General features: G+C 54.4%; 1 protein-coding gene across 1 annotated transcript in view; it reads left to right on the top strand.

Annotated features, from left to right (window-relative positions):
• Positions 1-589: 589 nt before the first annotated feature.
• The window catches only part of CUNH1orf198 (chromosome unknown C1orf198 homolog), a 30,980-nt gene continuing 13,011 nt past the window's right edge, over positions 590-18,558 (top strand). Inside the window, exons 1-2 of the mRNA XM_019419042.2 lie at positions 590-972; positions 15,049-15,099. Coding sequence (XP_019274587.1) covers positions 631-972; positions 15,049-15,099 — 393 coding nt within the window. The 5' untranslated portion in view covers positions 590-630. The remainder of the gene's footprint in view (positions 973-15,048; positions 15,100-18,558) is intronic.

Raw genomic sequence — 18,558 nt, 5'->3', positions numbered from 1 at the left:
AGGATCCCCGGCAGTGGGCGGGTTCGGAGGCGGGGTTCCCGTGGTGGGGCGGGCTCGGTGGGCGGGGTTCTCGGGGGTCGGGGTGGAGAGGGCGGGGGTACCGCGGGGGGCTAGCGTGAGGTCGCGGGGCTCCCCCGGGCCGGGAGGGGGCGGAGCGCGGAGTACTCGGAGTTAGGGGTGCGCGGGGTTCCCAGAATTGGGCGGGCGCGGAGGGCGGAGTGCCCGAGGGCGGGGAGGTTGCGGAGGGCGGGGTTCCGGGGGGTGGGCGGGCTCGAGAGGCAGGGTCCTCGGGGGTGTCGGGAGAGCGGGGGTACACGGGGGTGCGAGGCGAGGGGTTTCAGGGGCGGGGAGTTTGCCGGGGGGGCGGGGTCCCGGGGGTGGCCGTGCTCGGGGGGCAGGGTCCTGTCGGGTGTGCGGGAGGGCGGCGTCCCCGGGGGTGCGGGCGCGGAGGGCGATTCCCGGGGCCGCGGGGTTCCCGGGTCGGGCGGGCGCGGGGGCGGGGCTGGGGGCGGAAGGGCGCCGCGCTCGCGGGCGGGGAGGGGGCGGGGCTCGCGGGGCGGGGCTCCGGGCTGCGGGGGCGGCGCGGCGCGGGGAGGGGCGCGGGTGGGGGGAGCGGCGGGCAGGCCGGGCATGGCGTCGATGGCGGCGGCGATCGCGGCCTCGCGCTCGGCGGTCATGAGCGGGAACCGGCCTCTGGACGACCGGGAGCGGAAGCGCTTCACCTACTTCTCGTCGCTGAGCCCCATGGCCAGGAAGATCATGCAGGACAAGGAGAAGATCCGCGAGAAGTACGGGCCCGAGTGGGCGCGGCTGCCGCCCGCACAGCAGGACGAGATCATCGACCGGTGCCTGGTGGGGCCGGGCGCCCCGGCGCCCCGCGCCCCTGGGGACCCTGGGGACTCCGAGGAGCTGGCGCGCTTCCCCGGCCTGCGCGGGCCCACGGGCCAGAAGGTGGTGCGCTTCGGGGACGAGGTAGGTGCGGGCGGGGCCGGGGACCCTCTCCCCTCCCCTCGTGGCCCCTGCAGGTCGCGGGGGTCCGGGCTGGCAAGAAGGCGCGGAGATGGGAGTGGGCGCGAGGGGCGTCCCAGGGCCGGGGGCGCGGGGCTAGGGGCTCCCCAGGGGGAGTTTGAGAATCGCCGTGAGGAGGGGGTCTTTAAAGACCCTCCATCTAGACTTGCTCTGCTGGGCCTCACCGGATCCAGAGACTTCTCCGAGCCATAGGCGGCTGCTCTTAAGCGAGGCGGACCAGAGTGGAAACAGCAAGGAATTTTCAGCCAGCCAAGCCTGAGTTCTGATCCACTTTGCTACTTGGCTGTATGGCCATGGGTGACTTAACCTCCTAGAGCCTCAGTCCCCACCCCCCTTCCTGGTGTAAACCGGAGATAATGATACCCACCCCGTGCCTGCCAGGGAAGGCACTCAGAAAGTTCTATGTATTAATGTTAATATTTGTGATGAGCTGTATGGGGCAGGTGAAATTGTCAAGCAAGATAAGGAGAAGGAAGAGGTGCCTTCCAGGGTTAGGAGGCAAAACCGAAGATGTTTCCCTAAAATGTTTTCCGGGTAAGCACGCTGTGCAGCTTTGGTTTGGGGTGAGCACAGAGCCCCGTTTTTCCATCAAGAAACTAAGGGATGAGTTTAAATGGGCTCCAGCAAGCCTTTGCTACATATAAGGGCATGTCTGCATCTCTGATCTGGACACTGTGCCCACACTTCTAGAGGAGAGAAACACTGTAAACCATACAGGAAAAAACTCAGGGATGCCCCCTTCTAAGTCACGGAGGCCTGGGTGTTCAGTGCCGCTTGGAAACTTGGTCTTTTTCTTTTCTTCTTTTTCTCCTTCTTTGTTCCACTGAAGCCTCTTTGGTGCCATTAGAATTGGCACTGTGGCTGGCTGGCCTTTCACACTGAACTTTTACCATGAAGGGCGAAGTCAAAAGGAGCTAGAAGTATAAAAAGAAGTATACAAATGAAACCCGCATTTGTTAAGGCTGTGAGCCTCAAGGAGGGGTGCTGCGCTTGGCAACTTTTTCGGAGGGTGTCGTGGATTGGGGAAGGAAAGGACGGCGAGTTCTAAATCTGATTTTCAGACTTGGGTGTGCTGAGACATTTATTAGTACAAAATGTTTGCGGTCATAAACCCACTTACATGTGAGGGATGTGTGAAAGGCGCTGGCACCACTGCCTTCTTCTGACTGAATTCAAAGAAAAGTCTCCATTGCACTTGAAACTCTGAAGGCTTTGCCAGGAAAAACAAGGGTGTGGTAAACTGGAGGCATGAAAATATAGGTTCAAAATGTATTTGAGCGCTGAAACCTTTTCCGTGTGAAAATCCGCATGTGTATGCAAATGTTTGCAAGTGTGTGTGCTCAGGTTCGAGCGATGAAAACACATGCATTCTCTCTTTGGAAAAGTCATGAGTAAGTACATATGAGAGGAAGTAAACTTGTAAGTATTTAACAGATGTTGGAGAGTGACTGTCATTTTTCCTTAGCTTGGTGTCTGGCTAAGAATACCCGCATGCCTGCTCATCATTAAAAGGCCCTTGCCATATAAGGGCTCAGTATCACTGATAAGGAAAGATGTGGCCAAGTTCAATTTGTGCTCCAGTTCCTTAACTGGGTACCAGACTGAGCTGTTTCTGAGTCTGTAAACCCAGTGTGATTTAAAAGCAATTGGAACTGTTCAGTGTGGGACCTGCACGCTTCTCCAGGAGCAAACCTGCCCTGCTTTTTACACTTGAACTCAGCTTTACAAAACGGGCTGGGAACATGCCCTGACATGGCTCTGACCAACTTTAGCGCAGATGGGCAGAGAGACAGGAGACACCGAATTAGAGGAGGGGTACTTAGGAACATGGCCCGTGGGGTATTTTTGCCTGTGGTGGCTGTGTGGATTAATGGGACTAGGGGGTTTAAAATGCATTTCCCGAGACCTGGCAGGAGGTTGGCCCCAGACTAGTTGGTGGTCCAGGAGGAGAGCTGTTCATGGAGAGGGCTGGCTCCTAGACACAAGGGACGATGGATGGAGACGGGGTGGGGAGTGACCGTGGGTAGGCTGCCAGACAGAGTGGCCCAAATAGGTGACCCAGGTTTGTCCAGAAGGGCCCTAAACCAGAGTGAGTAGGGCACTCTGTCCCTTCCCACTTGATCTGTCTTCTGGTGTCCCAGGGGCCTCGGCAGCCAATCATGGAATGGGGGAGAATGCTCTCCAGGGCCCTCCAGCGTCCTACCCTCTCAACTCCCCCCCCCCCCCCCCACACTCCCTGCCCCACATCTACAGACAGACCTCTGATGGCTGGGTGCTTTGGGTGAATCAGCTCTCTCTGGAGCTGCTGTCTGACCCTAGACGATGAGCAGGGACTATTTTTAGTATTTCAGTGAAAGATCACTGGCCTCCTGGCTTTTGAGGCCGTTTCCTAAGGCTGAAGTAGGAGGACTCTGGGCTTTGCAGTCAGTCTTGAGTTTTGGCTCCCCCAGCTTTTTGACCAGGGTGAAATCACAGACCTCTCTGAGTTTCAGCGTTCTCACCTTTGCGATGGAAGTGACATTAACAGGATGAGTAGAGAGCAAATGTCCACGAAGGGCCTGTGGGCTTACAAGACGGTGAGAATGCCATTGACCCTTGACCAACATGGGTTTGAAGCGCGTGGGTCCATTTATATGCAGATTTTTTTCCTGATCAGCGCAGTCCTGTAAATGTGTCTTCTCTTCCTTAGGAATTTCTGCATAACGTTTTCTTTTCTCTTACTCTCTTGGAAGAATACGGTAAACACACATAACTCACGAAATACATGTTAATCGACTGCTGATGTGATCAGCAAGGCTTCTGGTCGATAGTAAGCTATTAGTTAAGTTTTTGGGGAGTTGGAAGATTACATGTGGATTTTTAACTGCACAGGTGTCCCTAACCCCGGTGCTGTTCAAGCGGCAACTGTATTAGCCAGTCTCTGTTTCCACTTACAAAAATCATTATTATGAAATAAACATATTCTTGCTGCTGCTAAGCCTGGGGTTGTCCAGTCGGGGTTGTCCAGTCAGAGTTGTCCACGTGAGAGGGAGCTCTGTCCTGGGGGGCTCTGGTGCTGTGCTTTGGGGCACGTATTTGAAGCTTTGGTTTGCTCTGTCCACAGCCTGGCCATGATGTGGCCTGTCTCCGGATCGGCGGTCACATCAGCCTCAGATTGTGCCACCCCACCCTTTCAGCTACCCTGAAAGACAAGGACATCACCTGTTTCTCTGAATACCCTGTCCCCCATTGCCAGTAACATTTTTGTATCCCACATTTTAAGTCTTATGTGACCAGCGTCTAGTCATTAGAAACCTGATTGTGTGTGTGTGTGTGTGTGTGTGTGTGTGTGTGTGTGTGTAAATATAGATAGATAGATAGGTATTTATATACACACATTTTTTTTAATGTTCATTTATTTTTGAGAGAGCATTCAACAGAGCGTGAACAGGGGAGGGGCAGAGAGAGAGGGAGACACAGACTCCAAAGCAGGCTCCAGGCTCCGAGCTGTCAGCACAGAGCCTGACATGAGGCCAGAACTCCGGAACCGTGAGATCATGACCTGAGCTGAAGTCAGACGCTTAAGTGACTGAGCCACCCAGGCGCTCTGAAACCTGATTGCATAATGATGGCCATCGATTTTGGTGGCCACGAGTATGGTCAGGGGGGACTGCTCTGTGTAGGACTGTTCAGCACTGTGGCATCTGTGTTCATTTTTACCCTCACTGTCTGTACAGAGAGAAGACCAGGGCTCAGATCCCCACCCTTGCCGGGATGACCAGCCTGGCGCAGGAGGAGATTGGCTGCCTTTGTGCATTGGCCAGGAGGGGACCCGTCAGTTTTCAGTTTTTACTTCCTTGGGACTCAATTCGGCAAATGTTTCTCAGCCTATTATGTTAGAAACTAGAGGCCCTCTGGCTTTAGGACTGCTTAGGCTGCCCGTAATTTTCACCACCTCCTTTAAAAACTCCCCCCTCGGACATATGATCTTCGTACAGTTTCCACATAAGGCCGCCAGCCCCTCCTGCCCCCCATCCTGTCCCCAAGCAGCTCCTGTCAGAGAATCTGGAGCTCCTGCTGGCGGCATACGTCTCTCCTAGCAAAAGAAACGGAGTGTCCCCAGACCTGGCTTCCATTCCGGCCGTGTCACCAGCAAGGCGACCCCTGCTCAGGGCATAGGTCTCCCTCCATGAAATGAGTGGCAGTCCTGCCTTGGAGCGACATAGATGCTGGGACATGCCCTTCTGGTCCCGTACGTGGTATGAATGTTAAGGCGTGTTTACAAGCAGATGCCTTTCGCAGTCCGACTTCCCCTGCCATCCTTTAGCAGTAAAGTCTGGGGAATGGCTTACTCTGGGAGATGAGAGGTCTTCGTTTTAGAAAGTTTTCGAGATCACTCAGTCTGCTTCTGCTGCTTCCCATTATCAAGTAGGGGGGAGAAAAAAACCCCCAAAAGCTGAATGTTTGCGACCACTCCCAAACCCCTTGCCACCCGTCTCGCAGGATCTGGGTCACGTTCTAGGCTCCACACAGGGACCCAGCAGGTAAGCCTGGAAATTTGGTGTGTTGACTTCTCCCGGACCCACTTGTGCCTCCCGCCTCGCGTAAAGTAGGTGAAGCTGGGTAGGAAGGATGTTGCCGTGTGCCAGCCCCCCGCGACCCTGATCTGGATTTTGCACGTTGCAGAACACAGAGGTTTAGGGCCCTGGGGCCACACAGCGCCACCCCCTCTCGAACAGCTGAGCAAGACCAGCCGCTGTGGGAAGGAAGTGTCCCTCCTGGGCACCCGCCTCCGGCCCCCTCCCACAGGGATCTGGGGGCTGGCTGGCTGCCCCCTCGCCCCCCTCCGCCTTCACCTCCTTTTCTGGGGCTGAGCCTTGGCCTCCCTGACTCCCTTGACACCCCCTGCACGGCCTGCCCTTCTCGGGCCTCTGGGGGTCCATGCCTTGCCAACCCCCCCTCCCCCACCCCTCTCGCTCTTGCTCCCAGCCTTTCCCAGAAGTGATTGCGGGGGGGGGGGGGCTCCGAGGCCAGGGGGTCAGCATGGAACATCCCGGTTCGGCAAACCTGGTGAAGCTGCTGTCTGTGCTCAGCGTCCTCGGGGCTTTTTCCTCCTCCTCAGGGTCCGGGCTGGCCAGCCTAGGTTTTTTCTTTTTTTTTTTTGTTAAGTTTATTTATTTTTCTTAGTAACCGCAATACCCAACTTAGGGCCCGAACTCAATGACCCTTAGATCAAGAGCCACACACTCTGCTGACGGAGCCAGCCAGGCACCCCTTGCTTGTGTTTTTAAAAAAATTAACTAATTAAATTGTTACCAAATACGTAAAATCGTGTACCTGTACGTTACTGTTAAGAAATCCAGGGGCGCCTGGGTGGCTCAGTCGGTTAAGCGACCGACTTCGGCTCAGGTCACGATCTCGCGGTCTGTGAGTTCGAGCCCCGCGTCGGGCTCTGTGCTGACGGTCAGAGCCTGGAGCCTGTTTCAGATTCTGTGTCTCCCTCTCTCTGCCCCTCCCCCGTTCACGCTCTGTCTCTCTCTGTCTCAAAAATAAATAAATGTTAAAAAAAATTTAAAGAAATCCAAACCATGCAGGAGCAGCATTGTGAAGCAGTTGGTAGTGTCCTTCTAGAACTTTCCTCAAGTAGTAACACCTTCATCAGGTTTGAGGTTGGATACGTGATGGCCTGACAGCGGACCCGTAACGTGCGCGGACCCCTCTGACCCTTCCCCTCGAGCAGTTTGGTCTTTTCTTGTTTCAGCCTTTGGCAGAAAATAAAAAATAAGAAACTAAAAAAATAAGGGGGAAATCTGAGAGTTGCTTTCTCAGTATTTGGGATTTGTTCTTTAAGGAAGGTGGAATGTGTAATTACGATTCCCACCTTCTGTCTGGTAGAGCCATGCATTTTTTAGAAAAGATGACAGGGTCCACGTGGCTTTTCGCATCCTGGGACCTGGGTTTCTGTGCCCCGGCTCTGGGCAGGAGTTGAGAATGTGGCCCTGAGTTCAGATCCGTTTCCTGGGCCGCGAGGGGGAGGCTGCTGGGCCTCCGCCGCACGCCTCCCCTTTGGGAAGGTTCTTTGCCGGGATTAGCACCTGGCCTGCTACCCCACGTAGGAGAGGAAGGGTACTGAGCAGGTGGGCCCTGGGAGCTAAGGGAGCCTGTGGTCCTCTCCCTGGCTCCTGTGGGAGGGTGTGCAGGGAAGGGGTGGGGCAGAGCTGGGAAGCATGTGGGCAGGTCTGGAGTCCTGTCTCATTGACAGGAGTCATTTTCACACTCTCAAGAGAGTCCCTTAATTCTGGAGAAGAAAATCCTTTTGTTTTTGTTTTTTTTTTTAAATAATAAAGACCAGACCTGTCTTTTTTTTTAAATGTTTTAATGTTTATTTATTTTTGAGAGAGAGAGAGAACAAGCTGGGGAGGGGCAGAGAGAGAGGGAGACACAGGATCTGAAGCAGGCTCTGTGCTGACAGCAGAGAACCTGACACTGGGCTCGAACTCAGGAACCATGAGATGATGACTTGAGCCGAAGTCGGATGCTTAACACACTGAGCCACCCAGGTGCCCCTAGACCTTTCTGTCTGTTGCCTTCAAACTCTCTTCCACCTCCCCCTGCTCGCATTACCGCCATGGCACCCAGCTTTCGTGTCTGACTTTGTATTCCCTGTGGAACCTGCCTGCTAGTTCAGTCCTAGCTGCCTTTCTGTTGTGGGGACTGCAGTTTTGTCCTTGCGTTTATGGAAACCCTCCTATCTCAGCAGAGTTAAATATATGACAAGTCAGAGGGAAAAGCATCGATTCCATAAATAGATAAATAATGGTCCCTAAAAAGAAGGCGTTGGTTGAAAAAAAGGACATATTTTAATCATTCTTCTTCCTCACTCCCCTGTTTTTTTTTTTTTTAAAGTAAACTTTGTTTTCTAGAGCAGTTTTAGGTTGAGAGCAAAACTGAGCAGAAAGTAGAGATTTCTTGTATTCTCCCTGCCCCCACGTACACACAGCACCCGCACCCCCCCCCCCCAACAGCCCCGCTCAGAGTGGTGCACCTGTTACCTTGGATGAACCCGCACTGATGCATCAGCATCCGCCAGAGTCAGTATTTTACATCGGGGCTGACTCTTGCGAGCGTTCAGTGGGTCAGGCCAAACGTATGACAACACGTAGCCATCATACGGCATAGTTTACCGCCCTAAACATCCTGTGCTCCGCCCGGTCATCCCTCCCATCCCCACGCCCCGCTCTCGGTACTGTCTCCATAGTTTGGCCTTTTCCAGAATGTCACGTAGTTGGAGCCGTAGAGTCTGTAGCATTTTCAGATTGGCTTCTATCATTGAGTAATACGCGTCGCAGGCCCTTTCACAGCTTGATAGCTCATTTCTTTGTAGCGCCGAATAACAACCCATTGTCTGGGGGAACCGCGGTGTACTTATCATGCACCTGCTGAGGGACATCTCCGTTGCTTCCAAGTCTTGGAAATTACGAGTGAAGCTGCTGTAAACATCCGCGTGCCGGTTTCTGTGCGGATGTAGGTTTTCAACTTGTCTGGTTGCATACCATGGAGTGGGATTGTCTCACCCGCTTCTACCGTGCTGCTGCTGACACGGAACAGCTCCCCAGGGACAATGTGCTCCGTGCTGGATGTGCCGGGAAGCCCAGACCACGTGACATCACTAGAGGGCCGCGACAGTCAGCGACAGAGGGGAGTTTCTGTCCCCTTCTCCAGGCTCTGCCGGCTGAGCCTGATTTCTCCGACCTGTGGTATCTCACAGTTTAAATTTTTTACCTTTAAGCCAAGATGCCACCGTCTGTCAACCAGAATCTCCTCTAATTTAGGGACTTCAGGAGCACAGTGACGACGTGTGGTTCCAGTGAGCACCTTGCCACGTTCCGGGATCCTGACACTGCTTTTGAATTACTCAAGGAGCACATCTATTTCTGGGATGCTCGGTGGTTGGGATTCTAACTCCCGTCGGCACTGAAATTGAGCCAATCGTGCACCGTGTTCCTACATTCTGAGGACGTTCTGACTCCAACAAATGAGAGTGTTTCGTCCGTAACGGTTGCACACTTCTCGTAGGTATGCAACAGCGTCGTTAGAAATGCAGCCGCACTCGTTTCGTAGGTCATCTTTGAATGCATATGGAGGAATAAGGGAACGAATGTTTTCAAATGCGAATTGCATTATGCTGGAGCCTTGCAGCATATCAGGAGACTGTTCATTTGCCTCGGGTGATTATACTAATGCGCAGAGCCCTGATCTCGCCTTGCTCCAGAGTAGGATGGGAGAGAGCTGGCCCAGAAGCCCCGGGCTTCTCGTGAGAGCAGCTTGAACCCTGGGTGGGTTTGGGAGGAGGTCCTGTCTGGGGATGATGAGAGCCACCTGGCAGTAGTGACCGAGGGCACCGCTGCCCATGGTGTGGACTGGGCAGACAGAGGCGGGCCCCTGCGCCCCGGAGGTCCGCAGGCGTGGGCAGCCTGGGGTGGCCCTGCGGCCAAACGCTCACGATGTGCCGGGAGCCTGGCGTCTCATGGCGAGCGGAACCAGGTAAGCCGCCCCGTGGAACGGCGACATTAGAATTACCTAGGGAGTTGTTAGCGTTGTAAAACTGGGGCAGAAGGGACCTGCAGGTTCTGCCGGTTGTAACAGCACCCTAGGGGACGCCAATTTACAGTCAGGCCCGGGAACGGCTGGGGTACAGGCCCCCTCGAGAGCGTCTGGAGTCTGGTGTCTGTGATCGGGGCCTGCATGAACCCCAGGCACATGGGAAGGAGCCATTCCCATCGAATACCTGGGACAGGTGTGCCTGCCACAGAGAGGGTGCAGTTTGTTCGGGCCAAGGTGGCAGACAGGCCCCCAGCCTTCCGAGAGGCCCAGGGTGTAGCCTAGACCTCCCAAGTGCTGCAGGGTCTCGGAAACGGTTTTTCAGATGTTCCAGGAAAGGTGCGGCTTCCTGTCTGCTGGCCCCTAGTGGCCTGGCTTTGTGCGGTGGGAGATCAGAGGCCACCTCAGATAGCCCGTGCCTCCGGGTCGGCCTCCTTCTTAGGGTGGGCCTATAGAGGACCTAAGGGACACCCAATGCAGACAGTGCTGTCCACAGGTGCCATCGGCCCCACACGCTTGAGACGCAACGATAAAATTCACTGGCCCTGAAAGTGGAAAGAAAGTTACAAAAGAATAAATGCTCAGTAGTGTCTAACCCGGTTCATTAAGAGGAAAGGTTGATATTTGTAAAATTTCACCATACTTGAAGTCAATTTTATGTCCAGAGTTTCTCATTCCGGAATAATTTTAGAATAGTCATGACTTTCACAGAGAAATCATTCTCTGACCACGACTTTTAACCCGAAGACCATAGGTAGTAGCCAGAGGCACCACGGTAATTAATTAGGAAGTGATGAGTTTTGAGCATTCTTGACTTTTGTAGGGTTTTTTTTTTTCAGGGGGGACATTTTTTTTTTTTGAAAAACAGATTTTATTTTTTAGAGATAGGTTCTTAGCAAAACGAGTGGAAAACCCCTCCCTCCACACGTGCACAGCCACCCCCCCACTGTCAACATCGGCCGCCAGAGTGGAACGTTTTTTACAGTGGATGAGCCTGCTCGACACGTCGTCGTTGCCAAAGCCTGTGGTTGACATTGGGGTTTATTCTTGATGGGGCACATTCTGTAGGTTTTGAGAACAGGATCCATCGCTACAGTATATGGTATGGAGTGTTTTCATTGCTCTTAAATCCTCTGCGCTCTGCCCTCTCTCGAACTCCAGCAACCACAGGTCTTTTTACTGTCTTTGTAATTTTGCCTTTTCCAGAACTCATACAGTTGGACTCATCTAGTACGTAGCCTTTTCAGATCTCTTTATTGTGGGAGAATATACATAACATAAAATGGACCCTTCTAACCATTTTTAAGTATACGTTTAGTATATTCGCACTGCTGTGCAGCCATTAGCACTCTCCGTTTCTAGAACTTTACCATCGCCCGTCAGAAACTCCGAATCCAGGGCTGCTTGGGCGGCTCAGTCGGTTAAGAGTAACTCTTGATTTCCACTCAGGTCATGATCTCACAGTTCGTGGGATGGAGCCCTGCGTCAGGCTCTGCACTGAAAGGGTGGTGCCTGCTTGGGATTCTCTCTCTCCCTCTCTCTCTCTCTCTCTCTGCCTCTCTCTCTCTCAAAATAAGTAAACATTAAAAAAAAAAAAAAAAGAAACTTTGAATCCTTTAAACAATGATTTCCCATTCCAGCTGCCCCCCTGGTGAGCTCTATTCTCCTTCCTGTCTCCGTGAATTTGCCTCGTCTGGATACCTCAAATAGCTGGCATATGACATCTGCCCTTGGGTGACTGGCACGTTCATTTAGCAGAATGTCTTCAGGATTCATCCAGGTTGTAGCCTGATTCAGAATTTCCTTCCTTTTGAAAGCTGAGTAGTATTCTGCTACCGGATGTGTTTGTCCCATTTTGTGTGTTCATCTGTTGACGGACGTTTGCGTTGTTTTCACGTTCTGGCTCCCGCGCACGTAACTCGGCCGTGCGTACCGGTGTTCGAGCATCTGTTCAGGTGGCTGCTTCGTGAGATCATGATCTGAGCCGAAGTCAGATGCTTAACCGACTGAGCCACCCAGGCGCCCCTAATTCTTTTAATAATAGCAATGGCTGGGGCGCCTGGGTGGCTCAGTCAGTTGAGCGGCCGACTTCGGCTCAGGTCATGATCTCGCGGCCCGTGAGTTCGAGCCCCGCGTCGGGCTCTGTGCTGACTGCTCAGAGCCTGGAGCCTGTTTCAGATTCTGTGTCTCCCTCTCTCTGCGCCTCCCCCGTTCATGCTCTGTCTCTCTCTGTCTCAAAAATAAATAAACGTTAAAAAAAATTAAAAAAAAAAAAATAATAACAATGGCTATGTTTAACACCAGGTTCAAAAATCCCTAAACGTCTCACAGTCCACTTCTGCGTGGGTTGGCGCGAGCCCACTCCGGCCCACGGCTGACTGCGGCCTCCGAAAGGGGGGCCCCACAGAGATCTTAAAACACTCCGGCCTCCATTCTTTTCCCAAACAGTAAAGTAAATGCCGGAGATTTTGTGCAAATATGCGTTCTGGTACTACGGGCAGAGAATAGACATTCTTTTTTATTTATTTATTTTTTTTAAAGTACTTTCTCCATTGGGAGGTGAACATTACATTGGGCGAATATTTTCCAGCAAGAGCGAACCAGGGCCTCTGGGATGTCAGAGGAAAGACTAGTTGGTGCCTGTGCATCCGGGAGTCCTTGGAGCCACGTGGCGAAGAGCAGAGCCTCCCACGTGTTAATTTCCAGGGGCTGTGTGTCCTGTGCTCTCGGTGGCTTCCCTTCTGCTTTTTGCCCTGCTCTTTTGGGATCTAGTGACTTCTAGGCTTCTTCCTGTGCCGTGCTGCAGAGAGGAAGTCGTTTCCAGAGAGATGCAGCGCTGTCTCTGGCACAGACCTCCCTCGTGGAGAGGAATTTGACTGTGAGGGTAACTCTGGGCCACGACCGAGCCCCCACTCCATGACATCCCGTGGTCTAAGCGGCAGGCGTGGTTTGGTGCTTCGAGCGTTTCAGGTTTTGGGCACCAGGAGGGCTGGCGGGGGCGCCTCGCAAGCAACCCCTACAGAAAGCACGTGTGGGCATCCACCAGTGCGTGCCTGGCCACGTTTTGGTTGCCTGCCGGTCATCGCGGGACTGGAAGAAAAGAGAACACTGTGTGTGCCCGCACCGCCACTCTGCAGTTCTGAGGCCCTTTTGCATCCAGCTGCCCGGGGAGCCTCTTTCCAGCGCTGGAGCGCACAGCCTCGGCTGACATCAGAACTTCTGCAACATTTGTGCTCGGCGTGTTTATTCTTGTAAGGCGTTTTAGTATTTTTATGAGCTCAGGATTGCAGAAATCTAAGGAATTTGCCCCTCGACTGAGTTTCTTGCTGGCCGCAAACAAAAGACTGTTGACCTGACACCAAGTTGGGGAGGGTTCACGGTGTGACCCCCCTCTCTGTCTTCGACCCCCTTGGAATTTCAGCTAACATGGGCTGCAGCCACTGGTGACTGCTGGCTCACCAGCCTCCCGGCTCAGTCCGTGCTCCTGTGAGTCTGCGCTCATTTTCCTTGCAAAGCCAAAAGCTGTGTTTTAATTTTGGCCGATCTCAGCCGTGTAGCTAATATTTAAGGCTAGGTCATAGCCCATGATAAGGGGAGTCCGGCTCCAGCATGCCCTTGGCCACTGGGTCTGCTCCCTTCTGTGCTCTGCCTGCCCAGTTAATCTCCGCGCACCTCCTCTGTCCACTGGGGCGGCCCCCCCTGGGCTGTCCCACCTCGGGTTGGAAGGACCACGTTTGCCAGTGGATTTCCCTTTCCTTTGCCCCCACAGCTCCAAATCCAGAATAAATGATACGTAAGTGCCATGAGCCTCCTTCACTTTCCCCACATAGGAAAAAAATCCTTCTTGTTTTGTTATTCTAGGACGAGCTTAGAGCTTCCTGAGCTCATAGACTTTGGGAGACTTTCAGGTCATTTGGCTCGGCCGTGCCCTCTGCCAGCCACCCCCCTGCACACACAGGCTGGGCTGGACGCAGGAATCCCCTGCCGCTGAAGCTAGGCCTGCAGCCCCTATCTCTTGTCACAAAGGCCCGTTGGTTCACATTCCTCCTGGTGGCCCACTTCCGTTTTTGGAGGGACAAGAGTTTGTAAACTGAGTTTGTAAACCTGGGGTTTAGCTGGAGCTCCAAATGGCAGGGCAGTGGCCCACGTTCTAGCTCATTAGTAGTTTTTGCCCGGACAGCCAGGCTCATGGGGCCGATGCAAACCAGCCCAGAGGCTAAGGTGGGGACAGCGCTGCTCCCAAAGTAGGGCATCCGCAGACCCAGAGGGGGACAGAGCCTGATGGCCTAACTCTGGGGGTGGGAGCACCTCTGGGGGGAGGACCTCTCTTAGCAGGGGTGCTTTAAGCAAGGGCCGTCCCAATTTTTTTTTTTTTTTAAATATTTATTTATTTTGGGGGAGAGCACAAGCGGGAGAGGGACAGACAGAGCGGGCTCTGTGCTGACAGGCTGACAGCGGCGAGCCCGCTATGGGGCTCGAACTCGCAAACTGTGAGACCGTGACCTGAGTTGAAGCCGGATGCTCAACCGACTGAGCCACCCAGGCGCCCCCAGGACCGTCCCAATTTAAAATACTTTAACCCATTTTCAGCGTGTCCCAACTTTCGGTTCCGAAAATATCCCCAGTGGAAGCAGGCACAGAGGAGACGTTTGGTAGCACAGGAAGACGGCTGGGGGCTCGGAGGGGGTAGCCAGGAAAAGGCGATGTTCCCCTCCTTTGTTCAGGCCAGTGTGCAAAACATGTTGGATCCGAGGTCAGATTCTCAGTTCCGGTTCTGGAGGGGGCTTTCCATCGTGTGCTGCGGGGGAGTGTGGGGTGACTTCAGAGCTCTCCTTACCAGTAGGCACCTGTACTAAATGGGGATGTTCATTGATGTTGCCAGTCGGCCCTTTCGAGATCTCTGCTGGGCACATGGGGGCGGGGGGGCACGGAGGCTCAGCTGCACTGGCTTTGGCTGGAGGGTTATTGCCTGACATTCTGTTCCCATGTTGATCGTTACAACAGCCCTGCAAGGGAAGCGTGATTCTCCTCTTCCAGGTGAGAAAACGGAGGCTCCGAAGGCTGCCTCATCTTCCCATAACGTCTAGTCCTCCTAGAGCTGAGGCTCAAGTCTGTAAAGCCCCTTCCCCTTTCTGCTCACATCCCAGTCATCGATTTCCTCCCCCTTTGCCCCCCCACCCCCAGGGCCTCCCTCCCATTCATTCACTGAGCCTCCTTTGGGTGGGGGAGGGGCGTGCCTGGCCACCTCCAAAAAAGTGAGGGTGAGGCCAGACTGAGAAGGTCAGCGCAGTCTATGCAGAGCATCCAAACATCAGGCTTGCTCCAAGCCAGGAGTTGGGATGCGTCCTAAGTCTTATTTACCCTGTGGCCTCGGGTGGATGTTTGCATGGGGTATGTTTGGGTTTGGGTTTCAGATTTATTCTCGCATTTTTATTTCAGGACATAACTTGGCAAGATGAGCACTCTGCCCCTTTCTCCTGGGAAACGAGGGTAAGTTGGATTAAATTTAGATTTGTTTGTCCTTTTGAAAAAGAATGGCGTGGTTGTGTATTTTTCTTGTAGCTCTCGGTGGACTCAGAAGGCAGAGGCCCCACCATCCTGCTGCAGGTGATGCCCCCCTGCTGGTGGAAAAGGAGAGGAGGGAAGACCGTGGAGATGAGCTAGGAAACCTGTGGGGAGGCATCGTGATGGAATTGAAGTGGTCGCCCCTTGACCAGGACCCCGGCCGTCCTGGGAAAGCAGAGTCAGCCCCATTCGGGGCTTTCTCTGCTCCTGGCTCTGCTGACCAATACTCAGCACCTTAGTGGGGGCGCTCCGTAAAGCAAAGCTTGGAGAGAGGCTTTTGAGGGGGGGCAGGCGTTATTAAAATGAACTCAGGGTAGGGGCAGGAGAGGGACAGTGGCGGAGATGAGACTGCAGATCTATCAAAATTGCCTGCAAGAGTCTGCCTGGAGGCGTGACAGTCCTGGGGGCGGCGGGTGGGGAGGAAAAAAGGACATACGCTCTTGGAAGCCTGTGAAGTTGATGAGGCAGTGGATACACATGGACAGGTGTTAGCGGTACAGTGCAGCTTGGATCGCTAACCCCTAGTCCCTTGTTCACTTTGATGGTGATGATGATGCTAGATGATGATTATTGTTAGAGTTGATTCATGGCGTCAAGCTTAACTGGCTTTGTCTATTTCCCCCCGTCCTGCCTCGCTGCTCCGGTAGAAGTGCGTTAGTAGGGGGCAGAGCAACCAAAAGGCAGGTGTCTGTAACCCAACTAAAACGAGCAAGAGTCTAGAACGTTTAGTGCTGCGTGTCGGAGGGTTCTCCCCATAATGGGGTGCCGAGGACGGCAGTGTGCCTGGAACGGGGCTCAGACTTGAGGTCAGATCAGGGCTCTGAAGTGCCTGTTGTTGCAGGGGCTTGTTGGCCGGGCCCACATTGCTCATCCCAGCGGAAATGGGCACGCAGGGGCCTGCGGAGAGGGTGGGTCAGAGCGGGGCAGGGCAGCGAGGGGGTCCACAAGACACCCGGGAGGCCCTCATGTGGGGGGACCTGTGTCTGAAAATGGAACATTTGACAGGGTTCCGGCGGACGAGGGCAGGGGGCGCTGTTGCCTACAGGCAGAGCTGCTGAGTGGGCCCCGTGTGACCTGAGCCGTCCCCAGATGGGGAGGTGCACGATCCGGTCCTCACTTGAGAGCTGGGAGGCGGTTTTGGAAATACGTGTTGTCAGTGCAGGTGCACGCGTCCACCTGGCGGGCGCGGATGCCCGCTGCCTTTAGCGCACCTTTACGTGGGGTCCTGAACATCCTATGTCTGCACCCAGCATGTGCCCGTGTTTTATTTCCACTGCAGATGAGTAATCTAGGTCTGTGCAGAGGGCGGCACGAGCGAAACGGTGTGCCTGGAAGCTGGGGTCTCCCTAGGGATCTGGACCCCGGTCGAAGGACATCCAGGAGCAGCCTGGAAACACAGTGGCTCCTGAAACCAGCGAGGAATCCCCTGTCTAGTGACACTGTCAGGGAAGCTGTGGGTGGGTAGAGACTGCATCGTCACGTTGGCGTTCAGCCAGGAGCCGCAGTCTTCTTTTTGGGCTCCCCGGTGAATAACTGAGGAGCACTAACCCTGCCGGTGATATCTACCGGTAACAGACAAATAGACGCTCTGCAGGGTGGGACCAAGCAGCCTCGGACGCAGTAGCCCAGGAAGCAGCACAGACTTCCCCAGACCGGGTCCTACGTTTGAGGATATCACAGCGACGAAGGCACAGAGGTCAAAAGAGTGATGACGCCCTACGCTCTGCGTCCGTCTCATGCCCCATGTGAATATCAGCTCTATTAAGTATTTACCTTGTGAAATATTACTGAACCTGCTATTTTGGGGGCAGGACACGCCATCTGTTATTAACTTGCTGCAGTGACAGTCTGGGACAAGGATGGGCGGTGGTTGGAGCAGGTGCCGAGATGGGGCTCAGCCACCGGGGCCAGTGTGGGGCATAGGTGAACGAGAACGAGGACAGCTAACTGTCCCACATAGATCACACCCTGTGCTGGTGCTGAGGGTCCACATCTGCCAGCCAGGTCCCCCAGGCACCTTGTCAGTCGAGAAGCCTCTGGAAGTTCATCGGTGTTGTCCCCTTTGCAGAGAACCAGCTTACGTAACCAACGGGCGGGCTCACTCGGGGTCCTCACCTTTTGGTTTGATCTCTTGAAGTTGGACTTACAGAGTTTAGCGTTAGAACCTTGTAGAGACAAAGCAGAGACCATTCCAGAGAGCAGAGGGGCTCGGCTCCACTCTGTTTGCACAAGTCAGCGTTGAGTTCTAGAAAGTGCCACCACTCACCTCCCTGGCCTGAACTTGGAGCGCCCTGCCTCCTTGCTTTTCGGGTGTCATCGCACTCTCCCTGAGGACTGGTGAGAACCTCTTTGGAGAGCTGCGAACAGGGGGTGGTTTTAGGCGGCCCTGATCTCCAGGCGTGGGATTCGGGGCCCAGCAGCGGGTTCTCTTGCTCTCCAGTAGTTATCTGTTGATGCATAACAGACTACCCCACAGCTCCATGGCCCAAAGCGGACATTTATTTGCTTATGATTCTGGGGCTCAGCAGGCTGGGCAGGGCTCCCCCAGCCGTTCTTCTGTTGGCCTTGTTCACTCACCAACTCTTTCTCTGCTCTGACTTCTTAGCCTGGCAGTCATGTCATCCGAGGCCAGGGTCAGCCTGACCAAGGGTCTTGACTGTTGGCAGAACTGAGAATGCCAGGGGCTTGACCGATCGTTGTTAACTCTTTGTGGGCTCCTCCGTTTAGGCCAGCCCATGGGGGTGCCACCCACGGAGAGTGAGCTGGCCCTGTGCTCGGGGGCCAGGAATCCCCTCCCCAGCGGAACGCAGCTGTGATCGGGAGTGCCCTTGAGGGCTGGGGGCCAAGTGCAGAATGGTCTGTGGAAGAGTACCCCCTTGTTCAAGTTCTGCTTTGTCTTCTAGCCCAGCCCTCCCTGCCTGGGGCGCGTCCTTCTGAGATTGAACTGCCCTGGCGCCCCTGTTTCTCTGCCCTCTTCCAGCACGGAGGAGAGGCTCAGAGGGAGAACTGCCCGCCCCAGCTGGGGGTGAGCGGCCCGTTATCTTTCCCACCCATCTGTCAGCCTGTGGGCCCCCCTCGGTGGATTCCTTTCTCATGCTACTGATCTTTTGAGAGGAAGAAACTCAGCGCTTGGAATGCTCCAGAGAGGGGAGGCAGGGAGCAGAGAGGATTCTTGGCATTCCCCAGTGGGTCTGGGCTGGGGAATTTAGAGGAGATGTCTGCAGAGGCAGGTCAGGCCCTGGCGCTGGGTTGCTGGGCTCTAGGGACAACCCCCCTTCAAAGCATGCGCCCCTCCCCCTGCCCCAGATGTCTGGCTTCTTTCTGTCCATCTTGGTCCTCCTCCCAGCGTGCATTGCCTATTTGGGGATGGTAAGTTGGCTGGTG

This window comes from Panthera pardus, unplaced genomic scaffold, assembly GCF_024362965.1.
Source record: "Panthera pardus isolate Hobbes unplaced genomic scaffold, ASM2436296v1 HiC_scaffold_22, whole genome shotgun sequence".
NCBI lineage: Eukaryota > Metazoa > Chordata > Mammalia > Carnivora > Felidae > Panthera > Panthera pardus.
Note: the sequence above shows the minus strand (reverse complement) of the source record. Positions and strands in the feature narration are given on the sequence as shown.